This window comes from Arachis stenosperma, chromosome 2 (genome assembly GCF_014773155.1).
Source record: "Arachis stenosperma cultivar V10309 chromosome 2, arast.V10309.gnm1.PFL2, whole genome shotgun sequence".
In the NCBI taxonomy this organism is placed as follows: Eukaryota; Viridiplantae; Streptophyta; class Magnoliopsida; order Fabales; family Fabaceae; genus Arachis; species Arachis stenosperma.
In genome coordinates, this window is record NC_080378.1 from 106,913,653 (window position 1) to 106,930,159 (window position 16,507).

The following is a 16,507-nucleotide window of genomic DNA, read 5'->3' on the forward strand; positions in this document are numbered from 1 at the left end:
ATAAAAAGTTTTATATTTCAAAAATAAACTCATAATAGAATTTTATAAATATTATTCCCATTTCTTTACCACTAACCTACTATTTATAGCGTTTTTTGGGTCAAATTATTATTAAATTAAACATTATAACCATATTAGGTTTATATAAAAAATTAATTATCAATATAAAATAAATATCAAATATAAAATATATATTAAAATAAGTTAAATAATATATATTTATATATATAACTGATTTAGTGACTTTTTTTTGGTTTGCTCAAAGTATTTTTGTAAATATTAATAGCGGGTTATATTTGTTTAGAAGAAAATTTTACAGGCCTACAAAATGGGCCTCTTAATGTTTAGTTGGGCCTTTAGAGGAGGCACTAAACCTCTATGATCCATGAGCTTTCTCTTTTTGTCCAAAGCCCAATATACAAATGCAAAAAAAAGAAACAATTTTGGCGCCGAAGCGGTGGCAGAGCATTTTGAAACACTCGTCTTTCTCAATTCTCAAATCGGAAAAAAGGTTCCTTTGGATTATTCGATTCAACAGATGATGATGATGGATTCAACCACCGAAGCTTCTGGATCATCGCTTGAATCGTTGATGTCTTCCTTCAACGCTCGCATAACTCATCTTCAGGAGCTCGTCATTGCAAGAAACAGTTACTTACTCAAATTCTTCTTCTTTTCTATAATTCTAGAAGATTCCGTTCCACGCAGCCGTTATTTATTTATTTATTTTATTCAATTTAATTATTTTGGTGTAGTGTTTCCGGCGAGCAGCATGGCTGACCTGTCGGCGGTGGACGCGGCGGTTCAGGCCATGGAGCTTCAAGTTCAGGCCATCAAGGATCGCCTCCGCGAAGAGACTCAAGCCATTCCCAAAACCAAGGCATTTATTTTACTTTATTACTTGCACATCACATAGCAGATCGTGAAAATTTCAAATTTATTGAGTAAATTTTCAAGTTAGTCCTACATAGTTGGCAATTGAGGTCAATTTCGTCCTTTAAAGTTTTCGATCTCTACCAAAATGTCCAAAGTTCGCAAAATTCAGTTGAGAGTTTCATAATATTTCATAGCTAGATAGTTATGCAGAGACATGTGATCCGAGCATTTATAATATTTTGATAATTCTTTCCATGTCCTCAAGATATGTCACCAAATGTGACAATTGCTTTGACACATTGATATTTGATTGAACTATTGAAGCAATATATTCGGGCTCTCTAACACTGCTATTTAAAATTCTATCTACTAATGAATTTGAAGTTGGTTGCTGATACTTACATGAGAGGATATGATCCATTATGTTCACCGTGTTTGTTGTGTTTATTTATTTGCTTCAAATGAATGGTATGGGCAATTGGGTTTTTATATTTTGCTTTGACACCCCCCCCCCCCCCCCCCCTTTCCTGTTCTCCTCCTCTAATTTGTGGTGAGGTTTGTTGCTGCTGCTCCTGCTCTGTGTGTGTGTGTGAGTTGCTTCGTTTGAGGCCTCATGGAAATAATGATATAGTTTTATTTGGTTCTCATTTGCTGTTCCAGCTACAAAGGTACAATCATTAATCATTAATTATTTACACTAGAGACTATATGAAAACAAAATTGTGTTGGATTATTTTGTATTAACTTCTTATAATGGAAACCCCTTTTCAGCTAAAAATATACAATAATAGCTATTAGTAAAAGAAAAATATTATGTGTAAATAATTTTGTATATATATATGATGTGTAAGATATGTGGTGCGTAGTACATCATAAAGACTCACATCATTTACCATTGAATGACCAAATAGGGTTCTCTAGCGGTGGATGATGTATGAATTGTTATGGTCCTATAAGGTTGTCTTAACATTATCTGGAAGATGAGAGGAAAAGATGAATGATTTGTTGAGAAAACTGTTTATGTTCAAGTGAATGACCATTGAATTTGGTTTAATTTTCTGGCCTACTTATAGAAATTGATCAGTGCCTCATTGAAGCAGCAAAAGAAACTACAGAATATGTCCCTTCATGCTCCCTCTCAATTGCCCGATAGGGTGACAGTTTCAGATTCAAATACTAGTAGATGGTAATTACACCTTTTTTTTTAACCTTGCTGTAATGTGCAACAATTTATTGTGAATTCGGATATATTTTATATAATATAAACATTCCTGTTGTGCTGAATTCTAGTCTTGTTCTTCAGTTTGTTACCTGAATTTTCTGTACAAGACCCTGGATTGGAGGCTTTGAATTTGAAGGTTAATGAAGAGCCTGCTCCGTTACCTAAGGTAAATGAAAAATGTTATTGGTGCAGATATTATTTTCTTCAATCCTCCCAACTCTTCCCTATTTAGTATTTAAAACAGCACAAGTGATTAACAATTTGATACTATTCCATTTCTTTGCATTTCATGTTTCTCATTTTATTTTCTTCTATTGTTTGTTTTTTTCTGTTTTTACAACTTGACAATCAGTGTAACCTGTTCTCAAAGATGTTACATTATTTTTTTCCTTGACTTGCTATGTTTTCAAATTGATGTGGTCTCACATTTTCTTTTGTTTCATCATTTTAAGGAGAAAAAAGGTCGCAGTTCACCACCAATGTGGCATGTTACTGCAAGTGAACTAGATTCCTTGTCATCGTAAGTAATTTGAGTTCAGCTTAGACTATACAACATCTGTGTAAATTGCTTCTGGTCTTTAAATGAAAATTTGTTGGAGCAATCCAGCAGTTTTCCAGGCACGTATATCATTTGAAATGTTTACAATAATTTTTGAAATTCATTTCCCTTCTCATTATTTGATTAATTGATGATACCTTTGTGCTTTGGCTTTTGATAATGAAATTCATATCTAACACTTTGTGACTGATATTAGATACATGAGAGGTAGGCTTACTCTAGAGAAGGTGAATGCAGCAATCAATGACATGGCATCCTATGCTGAAGCAAATGCTCAACTTATCATAGCCCCGAAAAAGAAGGTTAACAATCAAATTCTTTTTAGATGTAAATTGCAAAGTACATTCTTTAAATTCTTGACAACTTGTTCTATTTGTGCATGAAGTTGGCAGAAAATCTGTGGGAGAAAGCCCTGGTGAGTGAAGCATCAATTTTCATGTTTAATGTGTTATTTCTTGTTTCATTTATGGCAAAAGGGAAGGTTCTCGTTCATGTTGCAAAATGCAGGAAATTAGAGATATTGCAACTATGGAAGGGGTTAAGGGAAAACATTTCTTTCTTGAAGCTGACATAAAAGGACCATCACTGAAGCTTGACAATACTGGAAAGGCAATACTAACTGTGAGTATTCTTGTTTATCCATCTCAAATTTGCTTCAGTTCTTCCCAAAAAAAAAAAAAAATTGAATCCATGATTGTTGATTGTTTTAACTCTTACATTATAAATGTTCTGTTTTGCTATTCAACAGTTCACTTCTGATAATGATTATGTCAAGGATCTGAAAACAAATCAAGTTCTTCTTGATTGTGGCATTGATTCTACTCTCTTTCCCGAAAAATATTGATGTTAACATATTAGTCCTCAAGTTTTTGATTGGTTTATGTCATCTCTTCAAGGAATTCATTTGCCAATTTCCTCAATAAGATAACTGTTAATTGTTCCACCTTAGTTACTTGGGAAGCAAGCAGTGTGTATATGGTGTTTTACACTTTCAACTGTTATTTCTTGGGAAAAATTGATTGTGCTATAATTTGTCTTTGCTGTTTCTGCAGGTTCTTCGTCACCTTGGCCGCATCAATGAGACTCGTGTTGGCCATCATCGCATCATTATTCTGCAGAAGCCTAACTGAACGAGTTTGGTCATTTAGAATTAGAAGATTTTAGTATCATGATAAATCCAATACATCTTTGATGTTCAAACTCATAACAAGATATATTTCAGGACCTAAATACTTGTATGAAATCAGTTTACGTATGTTACCTTATGTGTCTGTTGTATCTTTTTTCAATGGATGGTGCTAAACTTGATTACCAGATTAAATATTGCATCTGATGCCAAATATGTGACTAGTTATAATTTATAAAGCATACTATTCTTTTTGTTATTCAAATCTAATTTGTTGGTCGTTTACTCTCTAGTGTTTAAAATATTTTTTCTTTCTATGATTAGTTTTCTAATAAAATTGCACTAGAAATAGCAAAGTCTAGCATTCAACCCTGAATTCTCTGGCCATTCATTCAATCTCTACCTAACTTCTTATTACAATCTCACTAAGGAGGACAAACATTAGCATAGTTATCAAACCTTAATCTTTTCCCTTGGCAGCTAAATGTTGATAAAAGTTTTTTTTTATTAGTTAATTCCCTTGGTCTTAAACAGTATGATTTCATACTATAAGTTGTGTGTTAATTTTTTTTTTTTTTTTGGGACAGCGTGTGTTATCTCAATTTGAAATAGTCTAAGTTTATAATCAGTATTTTGGTGAGTAACAAGAACTCATGAAATTTTCATCCATTTTTACCTGCAACAAAAAGTACTGAGTTTTTTTCTTGCTAATTTCCCTGGTATATTACCGCCTTACAGGTTTTGAATAGCAATCATCCTTCACATTGTAATAATCATTTCACAATTTACTAAGCAGGATATTTATATCACATGATCATATCTTCTCTCTACTTAAGTAATTTTAATAATTTAATATATATGCTATTTTTTTTCAAAGTCCTTGTAGATGGATGTTGTATGAACATACTAGGAAAATAAATTCAGACACTCATAAGAATTATATTTTTTACTTTTTAAATTTATTAACTTTAATTAATGAAAGAGTCTTTTTTTTTTTCAAAAAAAGACATTAGTAATATTTATATTATACATATTTTATCTCTGTTCTCCTTTAACCTCTAGGTTTGTTAAAAAAATGAATATAGTTAACAAAAATTATATAAATATATTAATTTTCTAATAAATTTAAAAAAGTAAGAAACAATATTTTGGGAAAAAAGTACTAATATATATCCTGTTTAACAAAATTCTTCTACTAATGGTCTAATGCTACATAAATTTGTCTTAATAAATTGTTTTTGATTGCTTTAAAATCTAACCAAATGGCTACATTCTCGGTTTTTTCGCTTCATGATAATATATATATATATATAGGACCATAGGAGTGTGTTCAAATGTTCAATGCTCTTGAGTCTTGACTTTCTTGAAACAATAGATTATGTGAATTTAAAATTGCCTAAAACAGACACAAACTCTAAGATTAGACACATTAGTGTGATTACAAAAATATTTTGTGGAAGCATAACAATTTGCATTAGCATTGGGGATAGGGACAAAGTGCATTAAATTAAAGGCAGCTGGGTTTGAATTTTGTCACCATGCTAGCAGAGGTGGGGTCCTATAAGGTTTAGACAGAAAACACAGAGAAAAGAGAAAAGACATGACATAGTGAACAGTAGTAGGGTACTAACTGGCTCTATTTTTTGCTGCAGTTGCTCCTTTTCTCATCAATTCTCGAGTCTATTCTTAGGATTATAATAATATTTCTGGGCCCATATAGCCGCACCATCTTAATGATGCTACTTTCATTTCCCATATGCTACAACTTGGATTATTTTCCTATTATCAATGCCAATGTTTTGTTAAAAGTAGATTTTGTTATAATTGTCCTACCTAAAAAAGTTTTGCTAATTTGTGCAGTAAAAATAAGTATATTATAAAAAATATTTTATAAAAATTATTATAAAAAGTAATTTTTTTAAGTTTTTAATACATTAAATATATTTAAAATATTCTATTATTATATTTTAAAAATATGTTTTTAGAACAAAAAAAATAAAAATTTATCTATATAAAAAAAGTGTCTTCATATAGAAAGATTTAAGTTTAATTAATACAGTTGATATTATAATTATTTTTAAAAAAATTACATCGTCATTAGATTTTTTTTAATTTATATTATCTAAATATTATGTATAAAAGAAATATTTTAAAATATTTTGAACTAGAACCAATCATGATATTTGTTAGATATGGCCATACTTAGGTCAAACCACTACAAAATCATTTACTGATGTATATCACTATATCTTATAGATATATAGTAGCATTCTTTTTAGTTCCTTTCAGCAAATTTTTCTACCTACTCTTTACTTTTATATTAATAAGGGAATTATTATTAATAGATATTTTTATTTTAATAAATATATAATAAATATTAAAAATTAAATTTTTTTCTTTTTTATAAAAAATCGCAATTAATAATTTTAACATATAAAATAAATATTAGCTACACCTTAATATTACTATCATGTTAAGAAGATTAGTTTTGGTGTTATTTCATTAACACTCAATGAAATGGGATTCGTTTTGGACGAAGCCTACTAGTTCATCAAATCTTCTCGATGAATAAAAAATTTGACTAATTCAACTTTGATCAATAAATATTCAGAAGGAAGTTTTGTTTTTTTTTTTCTATAAAAAAATAGAATTATTTTTTGGTGATACTAAAAAAAGAGAATTATTAAGAGATCTATGACACATGTGTAAGTTTTGGGCCAGTTGTCCATGCACACACACACAAAGAAAAAAATTGAAACAAAGAGAAGTTAAAAAGAAAAACTAGTCCAAAAAAAAGGAAGAAAAAGGTGCGTATAAGTATTTATTATTTCTCAAACTTGGATTCAAAACACTTAAATTTGAAACCAAAAACTAAACAAGAAAATCAGAAACCAAAAACTAATTTTAGGATCATATAAAAAAAGTACTTTGCCAATAATGGATAACCCAACAAAAATGTCCTTGAATTATTTTTTATCAAAAAAAATATTTTTTAAATTTTATTATCGATAAAAATATTTTTAAATAATTAAAAAATGTGACAAAAATACACATCCGTTTTAATTCGGATTTAGCCCCAGTTTGGGTAAATAACTTAAATAAGTTCTTTTGGAAAAGGAGCTTAAAACATAAGAACTTTTATTAAAAGCAGCTTATAAATAAGTTATTTTGTGTTTGAATTTTTAGTTATAAAAGTACTTATTTTAAAGTTGTAGCGTTTGGATAAATAACTCAAAAATAAATTTTTTTATAAAAGAGAATGAATATTAAAATAACCATGATAACAAATACTTTCTAATATTGAATGTTGATTTTACATAACCTAATCACTAATATTGTGTATGATATGATAGGTGAAAATAAAAAATAAATATAAAATGCGTGTTAATGTATATTTTATTACTGTTTTTTATTTTTTATTTTTACTCCTATTAGAACTCTCTTCTCCTTTATTGAGGTCAAGAACTTGTTATAATTAACTATAAAAATAATAATAAGCTATAAAATTACATATGAAAAAAATAAAATTAAAACTGAAATTTTATACCACACTTTAATATAAATTTAATAATAAAAAATAGTGATAAAATGATAAAAAAAATTTAAAAGGAATATATGCAGTAAGTTGTTCAGATGTAATATTGTCTGTAAAAATGGTGAGACTTGGAACATTGCGTGAGAATGATGGTGGAAGGTCAGTGCTTCTAGCAGACCTTGTGTGAAAATAGTGATAAAGGGTCGGTATTTTTCATAGAGTCAAGAAGGAAAGTAGATTTTTTTGTTTTAAAATTAATTTTTTTTAAGTAAGTGGTAGAATGACTTCTCGAGAAGTAAGAAGTCATATATTTCTACTTCTTCAAAAAGCTGCAAATTAACTTTTTGAGAAATTAAAAACTTTTTTTAAAATAATGCCAAACACATAGATTATGACTTTTCATAATCCAAAAATAAAAAAAAAAAGTAGATTCTGCTACTTCCTAAACAGGCTCTTAATTAAGTTTCACACAACTTATCATATACTCGGCTTGGCCATATCAAAGATTTTTTTACCACATAAAATACTATGATAGTCATTCATGTCACGCTTTTCTATTAACAAGGCAAGTATTTGATTATGATTAGACATTTTTTATATATTTTTTAATTATTTGATGGTATTATTATTAGAGATTATTTTAATAAAGATAATAAAAATGTCTTTTTTTAAAGATGTTTATATATGTTATATTGTTATTGAATAATTTTATTAAATTGGTTAATAATTTATTTTTTAATAAATTTAATTGTCTATATTATAATTATTAGATCCAGTTTGATCCGATCGAATTACACAATCTAAATCGAATTTTTTAAATTTTTTTATAAAAAGATAAATATATCTCTGACTTTTTATTTTGCAGACATTTGAATACCTAAAAAATTTAAAAATACAATTAGATCCCTAAAAAAATTGAATTTATTATTATTGTTATAAAAAAATCAATTTTATTCTAATTTGTTAAGAAATTAAAAAAAATCGGTTCATTAATATGTCCAATAATAATGAGACACTTAAAACGTCTTTTTATAGGTGTTTTTATAGAAGCATCCCCTATTATTATTAATAACAAAATTTAAAAATATTTTTATCATCCCCAAAATAATTCGAATGATTTTTGATGGGTTACTCTAACCCTAAAGTCCATTTCTTCCATTCTCCCCTTCATTTTCAAGGATCCCATCTATAACCCCTTGTTTTTGAAGAATATAGGTATATAACTAAGAATAAAGACATTTTTGTCGTAGATAGTGGTTACAAGTTACAACAATATTCCCATGATGGAGGGTCAACCAGTTAGCAATGTCAACAAGGTCAAGGTGTTTCATTATCCAACCCAGTCTGAAGATTTCAGTCTAGCCTAAAAATATTTCGAGTTAGACTCGGATTTAGAAAATGATTCGGTGCAGTTTTTTTAATCAAATTGAGGTGGTATTTTGCATTGGATTAGGCTGATTAGAACCATTCAAATAATTTTATTCTTAGAACAGTTATTAATAAAGTTTGCAATAAAAAAATCAATCCCGTACGTTACCAACACCATTTCTGCTAATATCTGTCAACTCTTATTTATAATTGTGTTTAATGAAAGTATCTTTGTAAATGTGTCTAATAAAATGTCTTTTTTATAGCTGTGTTTAATAAAAATATCTTTATAGATATATTTTTTGGATGTATCTCTTTATATATGTGTTCAAAATATAATAACTAATCATTGTTGACAATAAATTGGCAAATAATATGTTAGTACCCTATACCTTTTTTAAAATTATTTGACATTTTTATATTAGCCCGCTAAATAAGTTCTTAATGTGCTATTATAAAAAGTTAAATATTAATCTCCAAAGATAATCGACGGATATGGTCATTTCACTCATTTGGAAACTTTTAATTAGTCAAATTTAGTATTTAAGTTTATAATTTAAAAATTAAAATTAAAGATTTATGAGTTAAAATTTAGATTTTAAAATAAACAAAATTAAAAAAAAAAGTGCCAATTAAACAAAATAACATCCATCCATATATATAAGGTGACAAAATGAGAACCCTAAATTGAACCTCAGATAGATGTCATAAATAGCTAGTTTAGCAATCATCTTAATTACAAAGTTCAGAATGCATATACTATGACTATGATGATGATCTTTGTGACCACTATACTCAAAACCCATTAATTAAGACCATATACCCACATTGAGGTTAGTACATAACAATTAACTTCCTTCAAACTAGAGAATATTAAGGGTGGAATACACAAAAATGGGAGGGTTTTTCTTCAATCTAACTTTTGTTTAAATCTTCAATTGGCAGAGAATGGAGGAGTAAACGCACAAACTCAATCCTTGAACAAATAACAGGACACATTAATATTTGAAAAGTAAAAAATAAATCTTCTTTTAATTCTGTCAAGTTAATAATATCACCTATAATAGTCAACTTTAAGATCTTAATTATTAGATGTTAGAAACCATTTAATTTTCAAATACCAATGTGCCCAAAACTATTTACTCAAAGACGAATTTTGAGGTCTACTTGTCTTGAAAATTCTTATAAAACATACTGAACACAAACATTTATACTTCACAAAAATACCAAAAAATTAGTAAAATTGTTGAGGTAAAATTTTTGTGTCCTTGATGTCTTTCAATGAAATAAACACTCCATTCCAATTTCTACCATCAAATAAAATTGAAGAAAAATTTCCCCCCACAATCTCCACCCTCAGTGGAAAATAGTATCACTTAATAAAGAGGGGCCCTTTGTGGGGTCCCTTTCCTCCGGTTCGGAAGACCAACCAAAATGTCATGAACCGGTCGACAAACCTGTGCGGTTGGACGACTAGCCGAACCGGAACTTCGCTTTTTTCTCACAATTTCTGTGGTGGCAGTGCAAGCAAGGGTGGTCTTACAATCAACCCCACCAACACATCCACCTGAACCGGATGAGGTCCAAACTGAACCAGCCGGTTCAAGAACCGAGTCAGTTGTCAATTGACCATCATCAAACCCGGTTTCATTGAAGGGCAAATAGTTGCACTCATATAGGTACCCGGAGAGACTACCCCTACTTCCAATAAGATAGTTGATCTGTGAAAGCAATACAAAATAAACAAGTTAAGAAAACTAAATTTAAAAAAGAAAATAAAAAAATATGTATTCAAATTTAAACAAATTTAATAGTAAAAAAACGCTAAATATTTTACTTTTTTTAAAGAGGATTCTCGTTATGTATGGGTACTTGTTATGGAATATAAAAATTAAGAACTATTGATTTAACAAGAACTTTAAAAAAATATATCTTTTAAATGAAAAGTTTCTAACTTTAATTTTCTTAACAAACACAGCACTTGTCAAATATAATCCCATAAAAGATTTAGCCTAGATAGGAAAAAGGAGGAAATTGACATGGTAGCATGGGAACATGGATAAAAAATAAAATAAAAATGCAACTTTTTATAGAAAAAGAGGCTAGAGAAGCAGATGAATAGTCATAGAGAATGGGAATAATAGTAACATGGAATTGGAATGTGAGTATGTTATGGGGTTGAAAGTTGAAAGCAAGTTATGTTTTCTTCTTTTTAGGCCAAGAGAGAAAAAGAGATGAAGAGAAAGGGTAATTAAGTAAATTAACCTTGCAAGAGAGAGAGCAGAATTGATATGGGTCCTGCAGGGTTCTGTCGCAAGTACTGCACGAATTGCCGGAATTACCCCTAAAGTTCCTCGTCTGTGCCCTTTCTTTTATAAACACCACTTTTGCACTGTTCGTTGTGTATGACTGCAAAATCAAACACACAAAGAAGAAGAGAACAACCAATTATAGTTAATAACCATGTTTTTTATTTGTGCAAAAATAGCAGCATATATCACCATATTTTTGTCAATTAATTCATGAATGAATTTTCATTTTTAAGACTAACATAAACATTAAAAAAAAAACTGAATTGAGAATTACAAAATTTTCATATTACTGAGCTAAATTAGTAGTTATACTTACATAAAAGTGAAAATTAAAGAAGCTTCAAAATTCTATTTTCTTTAATTAATTAGTTTACTTAAATATTTTTTTTCCTTTTTGAGTATGAAATTTAGTTATGGACTCACTTGAACAGAAGTGCAGTCAATTAACTTTGCAGCATCATCCAACCTTATAACATCGTGGTACACATACCTTCTAATCTGCAATTTAAAAAATAATAATAATAATTCAGTAATTGAAAAATAATATGGAAAAGAAAGAAAGAAAGAAAGAAGAATTGAAGGTAGGAACCTGCAAGAGTCTGTGAGAGCGATGTGGGGCTAAACAGTGAGGGCAGAGAGTGATGCAACAATCCAAGCAATAAACGTTCTTCTCATTCTTCTTTGCTTCTTCATGAACTATGCAAGCGTTGTAGAACTTCTCTGTTAGAAGCACTTGCAGCCACCGGGGAAGACCACCACCATTGTCATGATGTTGTTTAGAAGAAGAAGGAAGAACAGGTATCAACTGTGAATAATTGAATTGAATTGAGTTAATAAGTAGTCATCATAAATAAAGTAGAGAAAGAACAAAGAGTAATAATTATAATGATACCAACCATGATGATGATGATGATGATGATGGTGAATGTGTTTTATTTAGTAGTGTGTTAAGTACTGAGCTTGCTTGAAGAGAAGTGAGAAAAAAAAGAAGAGACGTATAATTATAGAGTGGGGGTGCGTGTGTGTGATCACTGATCACACAGTAAATAATAATTATTTATTTATTTATTTATTATTATTATTATTATTGGATTTTTGAAAAAGGTGGAGAGAGGGAGAGAGGGAGAGAAGGGAGAAGCGGCGATTGCAGGGTCGGGTTGATAGGAAAAGTTACTGTTACCGATGAGATGAGATGAAAGACAAAGTGAGAGGGAAATAATAATAATAATAATAATAATAATAATAATAATAATAATAATAATACAAACTTAAAGTAAGGAAGGATATTGTGTGATTGTGTCGTACACAAATCTTAATTGCTTTTGATTTGGTTTGGTTTCATTCATAAAAATCCATTTTACCTTCTTAAGAAATAATAAATTCTTAAATGGTTAGTTTTTAAGAATATTAAATCGAATATTATAATTTTCAACAACTAAATTTTAATTTTTTCATTAACATTTGAACATATTATTTTATTTTATTCTATTAATTCACTCATTAAAATTATTTTTTTTAAATATTTTTGTTTCTATTATTATCTTTTATTTTTCTCTTATTACTATGTTACTTTTACTCTCAAATCATTGTAATAATTATTTTGACTCCAACAATTATAATTTTTGTCGCTACCTCATAATGAAAAAAAATTAATTTTGATCAGACAACTAAAATAAAATAAAATAAAATATTTAAAATAAAAATAAAATATTTTAAATATTAGCTGATTTTTTTATATAAAAAAATATAATATTTAATGTTGAAATAGATGTATGTAAAGTAATTACATTGATATAATGTCAAAATTAAAATGCAGGTGACATCTAGTTTTTGTATAATTTTTATAAATGACAACCTACAAAATTCAGGTTGTGTCTGACATTTGCATTTTATTATTTTTTTGAGGTAATGACCAAATCAGCACTCGAAAGATTTAGACGTTAACATTTTGGTACTTCACTATTGTTATTGATAAAATGGTCTTTAAAAGATTTTAAAATTTGACAAGTGTGCCTCTAAGTTCGTCGAAATAAATTTCTAACAAGCACAATACTGATGTGGCCACCATATTTTGGTGGCTTAGCAAACCACCCTCAAAGTTTCCTCCCCAACGCACACTCCCTCCCCTTTCATCTCCCTTCCTGTTGCAGCCCCCATCTCCAACGCACACTTCTCTCCCATCATAGTTGCCGCCGCATTACAACCCCCTCCTCAACATACACTTCTCTTTCCTCCCTCAACACCACCGTTCACAGCAATAACAACTTTAACATCAACAGCAACAACAACCTCCACCACTCTCCCTCTCCAACACATACTACCCTTCCCTCCCTCAACTCCACCACTCGCAGTAACAATAGCCTTAATATCAACAGCAACAATAATCTCCACCACTCCCCTTTTCCCAACGCATACTCCCTTCTCCCTCCCTCAACACCACAATTCACAGCAACAACAATCTCAACATCAACATAATTGTCCCAAATCATGAATTGTCCCAAATTTTTAGGTTAAATTATTATTCAAAAAGATTAATAACAATAAAACTCAGAAAAAACAAACAAATTCATATACAATAATCAAAATAAAATAAAATAAAATAAAATACAGACACCACCAAAGCAAGAATAGAAGAAGAACACCAGACATAGAGGGGGCACGACACGATGGAGCCAAGATGAAACCCAGACAGAGGAGGCATGACAGCGACTAGGGGCTAGCAGCAAGCAGATACAAGCAGTGAAGGCGACAGCGGTGAAGGCGCATAGACAACGCAATGCCACGAAAGAGACAGACGACACTGGCGGACGCAGAAGACCCAACAACGAGATGGTGACAGTACGGTGTCGATGACATTGGCTCTGTAAGATTGAGAAGGTTGAGCTCTACTGCTATTTTGGGAGAGAGTGAGTTGATAGTGTGAGATACTATGTTGGAAAGGGGATTAGAATTCAAAGGGACAATGGAAGGAGATTAGGATTCAGAAAAGGGGATTTTGGATTGAGGAGGGAGGAAGTGCATTGGGATGGGGGATTAGGATTAGGGAGGGGGAGAGTGCAATCAGGAAGGGGGAAGGGGAGAGTGCGTTGGGGAGGGGGAAGGAGAAGGAGAAGTACGTTGGAAAGGAAGAAATGAAGAATTAGGGCGGGGGAGGATTTTTGCCATGTCATCAAAACGTAGTGGTAATATCACCACTGTGCTTGCCGAAGATTTGCTCCGGCGAACTCGGGGGCACGCTTGTCAAATTTTAAAATCTTTTAAGGACCATTTTGTCAATAACAATAGTGAAGTACCAAAATGTCAGCGTTTGAATCTTTTGGATACTGATTTGGTCATTACCTCTATTTTTTTTGGAAGAACGAAATGCAAAATACACTTTGTATTTGTTAATTTTTTTATTCAAAAGTTGCAAAACACAACTTGCGTTTTGTATAAGAAAAAAATATTTTAAACGAGAGTATTGTCTATAAATACCATTATCAATTCATCCGTGTTTATCAGTTTTATTCTGCTTTCTTTCATACTTGTGAGTTTTTTGACAATTTTGTAGTGCCAAAAAAATTGGATTAAGTGAAGTTGAGACTATGAAAAGTATTGTAAATTTGTGAGTGTATTATAACGGTGAGATTATACCAAACACACATGAAGGAGTGACTTTTGTTTGTGAATGCCCTTTTTCTTTGCCATTCCATGCACCATGAGTTTTGCAAAGTTAGAAAATGGTCTTTCTGAAAATATATAAAGTCACATTTTCAAGAGAGTGAACAACATTTTATACAGAAATCTTGTACAAATATTTGGTGGGTTGATACAGTTTCAAGTAATTCCCATCACTGACAACGTATGTATGCAGCAGATGTTCTATATTTATCAACAAACCTGATTTCACGTGCCAATAATAGAGTTGTACGTTGAGTTTAAACAGCATACGGGACTAGACGCGGTTGGCGAGGAAGTGAATGTTAATGAGTTTAGAGATATAGATTGGGAAGAAGATAACAACGACAGTAAAGAGGAGTTCGAAGCCAATTACGAAGTCGATGATGAAAATGATGACGGAGACGAAACAGGCAATCCAAAGATACAAAATGCAGCAGATGCACTTATAATCCAGAACCCTTTTGGCGTTCCGTTTTTCATGTAAATTTTGGATCTCGCAGCCATGCATGCCTCAAAATTTTCTGAGTATGTAGATATGGGTATGTTAATTAAAGTTACCACTACCATTTCTTTTGTTTGCCTAAATCGACTAACGATGGTTTGTATGTCGTAGGTGAAGGTAATGTTAGCGAAAGATGATAAGTTTAATGTCGGAATAAAATTTGTTTTTAGAGAATCGGTAATATCTGCCATCAAAGACTACACTATTTCTAGAGGAGTTGATTACACTGTGTATAAATTTGAGTCGCAGACATTTTATACAAAATGATAATAATATATTAATTATATATTATTAATAATATACTAATAATAACAATTAATAATATATAAAAAACAGTAATAATAATAATAATTTACGATTACGAATATATTAATAATATATTATTTAAAATAATAATATATTATTAATAATAACAATTAACAGTAACAATAATAACAATAATAATAATCATCATTAGTAGTAATAAAAAAATACAAAAACAACAGTTAATTTATATATATAAAATCTACTAATAAAACACAAATAAATAAATTTATTTATGACTAAAATATAAAAAAATACTTACTTATTAAGAATAATTCAGATATTTAATAATATGTTCTTTGAGGTAATGTAAAATTACGAACTTTTTTTTTCAATAATTTTACTCCTCACTCATTCAAACTATTTTTTTCAATATTTTACACTATTTTTAAAAATTATTTTTATCAGATAAAAATGATTTTTTTTGTTATTTTATAAAATTAATTTATTTTATAACAATATTTTTAAAACTTAATTATTTTATAATAAAATTTATTAAAATTTTATTATTATATAATACATTATAAATTTGATTAAAAATGATAGAATGATTAATTATTCTATCAAAAATAATTTTTGAGTACTTTTAAAAAATATGAAAACCAAAGTGTCCAACTCAAAAATCCTCAGAATTAATTTGAGCACTTGTTCTAAAAATTTAGGTTATATATAATATCACATTTATTTTTAGTTATTCACAAACAATATAGAATATATTTGGTTAATTATTTTTTATTTTTCATTATATTAATTATATTTTTATTACAAAAAATTAATTTATATAATAACTCTTTATTTTATTTATTTGCATTTATTTTATTTGTTTGATTAACTATTTTTAAATTGTGACTTTAAATTGTACACTCGTATTTCTAAATAAAAGATACAATTTATTATAAATCTCATATTATATTATCAATTAAAATTATTAGACATGAAAATCATTTTATCATAATATATAGGGCAATTTACTTATTTAAATAAAATGGCAGAATCCTTTACCTAAATGTGCAAAATGGATTGTTGTTACGTGCATGTGCAAAA

At 29.3% G+C, this 16,507-nt stretch overlaps 2 protein-coding genes across 2 annotated transcripts; one reads left to right on the forward strand and one right to left on the reverse strand.

The window, feature by feature from the left end:
- Positions 1-497: 497 nt before the first annotated feature.
- LOC130962182 (spindle and kinetochore-associated protein 1 homolog) lies at positions 498-4,004 on the forward strand. The gene is made up of 9 exons (XM_057888309.1): positions 498-650; positions 756-880; positions 1,950-2,062; positions 2,180-2,264; positions 2,551-2,618; positions 2,854-2,959; positions 3,043-3,072; positions 3,165-3,278; positions 3,710-4,004. Exons 1-9 carry the CDS (start codon positions 539-541, stop codon positions 3,785-3,787), a joined length of 831 nt encoding a protein of 276 aa, XP_057744292.1. The 5' UTR covers positions 498-538; the 3' UTR covers positions 3,788-4,004.
- A 5,496-nt stretch (positions 4,005-9,500) lies between these two features.
- LOC130963411 (protein RGF1 INDUCIBLE TRANSCRIPTION FACTOR 1) lies at positions 9,501-14,163 on the reverse strand. Its single transcript, XM_057889532.1, has 6 exons — positions 14,115-14,163; positions 13,219-13,427; positions 11,588-11,803; positions 11,422-11,496; positions 10,952-11,095; positions 9,501-10,407 (listed from the first exon to the last, which is right to left on the reverse strand). The coding sequence occupies exons 1-6, from the start codon at positions 14,161-14,163 to the stop codon at positions 10,063-10,065; spliced, it is 1,038 nt and encodes a 345-aa protein (XP_057745515.1). The 3' UTR covers positions 9,501-10,062.
- Between the last annotated feature and the right edge of the window lie 2,344 nt (positions 14,164-16,507).

What these genes read in the sequence shown, in the direction of transcription:
- LOC130962182 (XM_057888309.1), top strand. Translation starts at nt 539, where the DNA reads ATGATGATGATGGATTCAACCACCGAAGCTTCTGGATCATCGCTTGAA. An exon ending in GCTCGTCATTGCAAGAAACA is followed by an intron (nt 651 to 755) that starts GTTACTTACTCA and finishes ATTTTGGTGTAG; the next exon opens with TGTTTCCGGCGAGCAGCATG. An exon ending in CTGGAAAGGCAATACTAACT is followed by an intron (nt 3,279 to 3,709) that starts GTGAGTATTCTT and finishes CTGTTTCTGCAG; the next exon opens with GTTCTTCGTCACCTTGGCCG.
- LOC130963411 (XM_057889532.1), bottom strand. Translation starts at nt 14,163, where the DNA reads ATGGCAAAAATCCTCCCCCGCCCTAATTCTTCATTTCTTCCTTTCCAA. An exon ending in TTGAGGGAGGAAAGAGAAGT is followed by an intron (nt 11,804 to 13,218) that starts GTATGTTGAGGA and finishes AATTATTCACAG; the next exon opens with TTGATACCTGTTCTTCCTTC. An exon ending in TTGACTGCACTTCTGTTCAA is followed by an intron (nt 11,096 to 11,421) that starts GTGAGTCCATAA and finishes TTGATTTTGCAG; the next exon opens with TCATACACAACGAACAGTGC.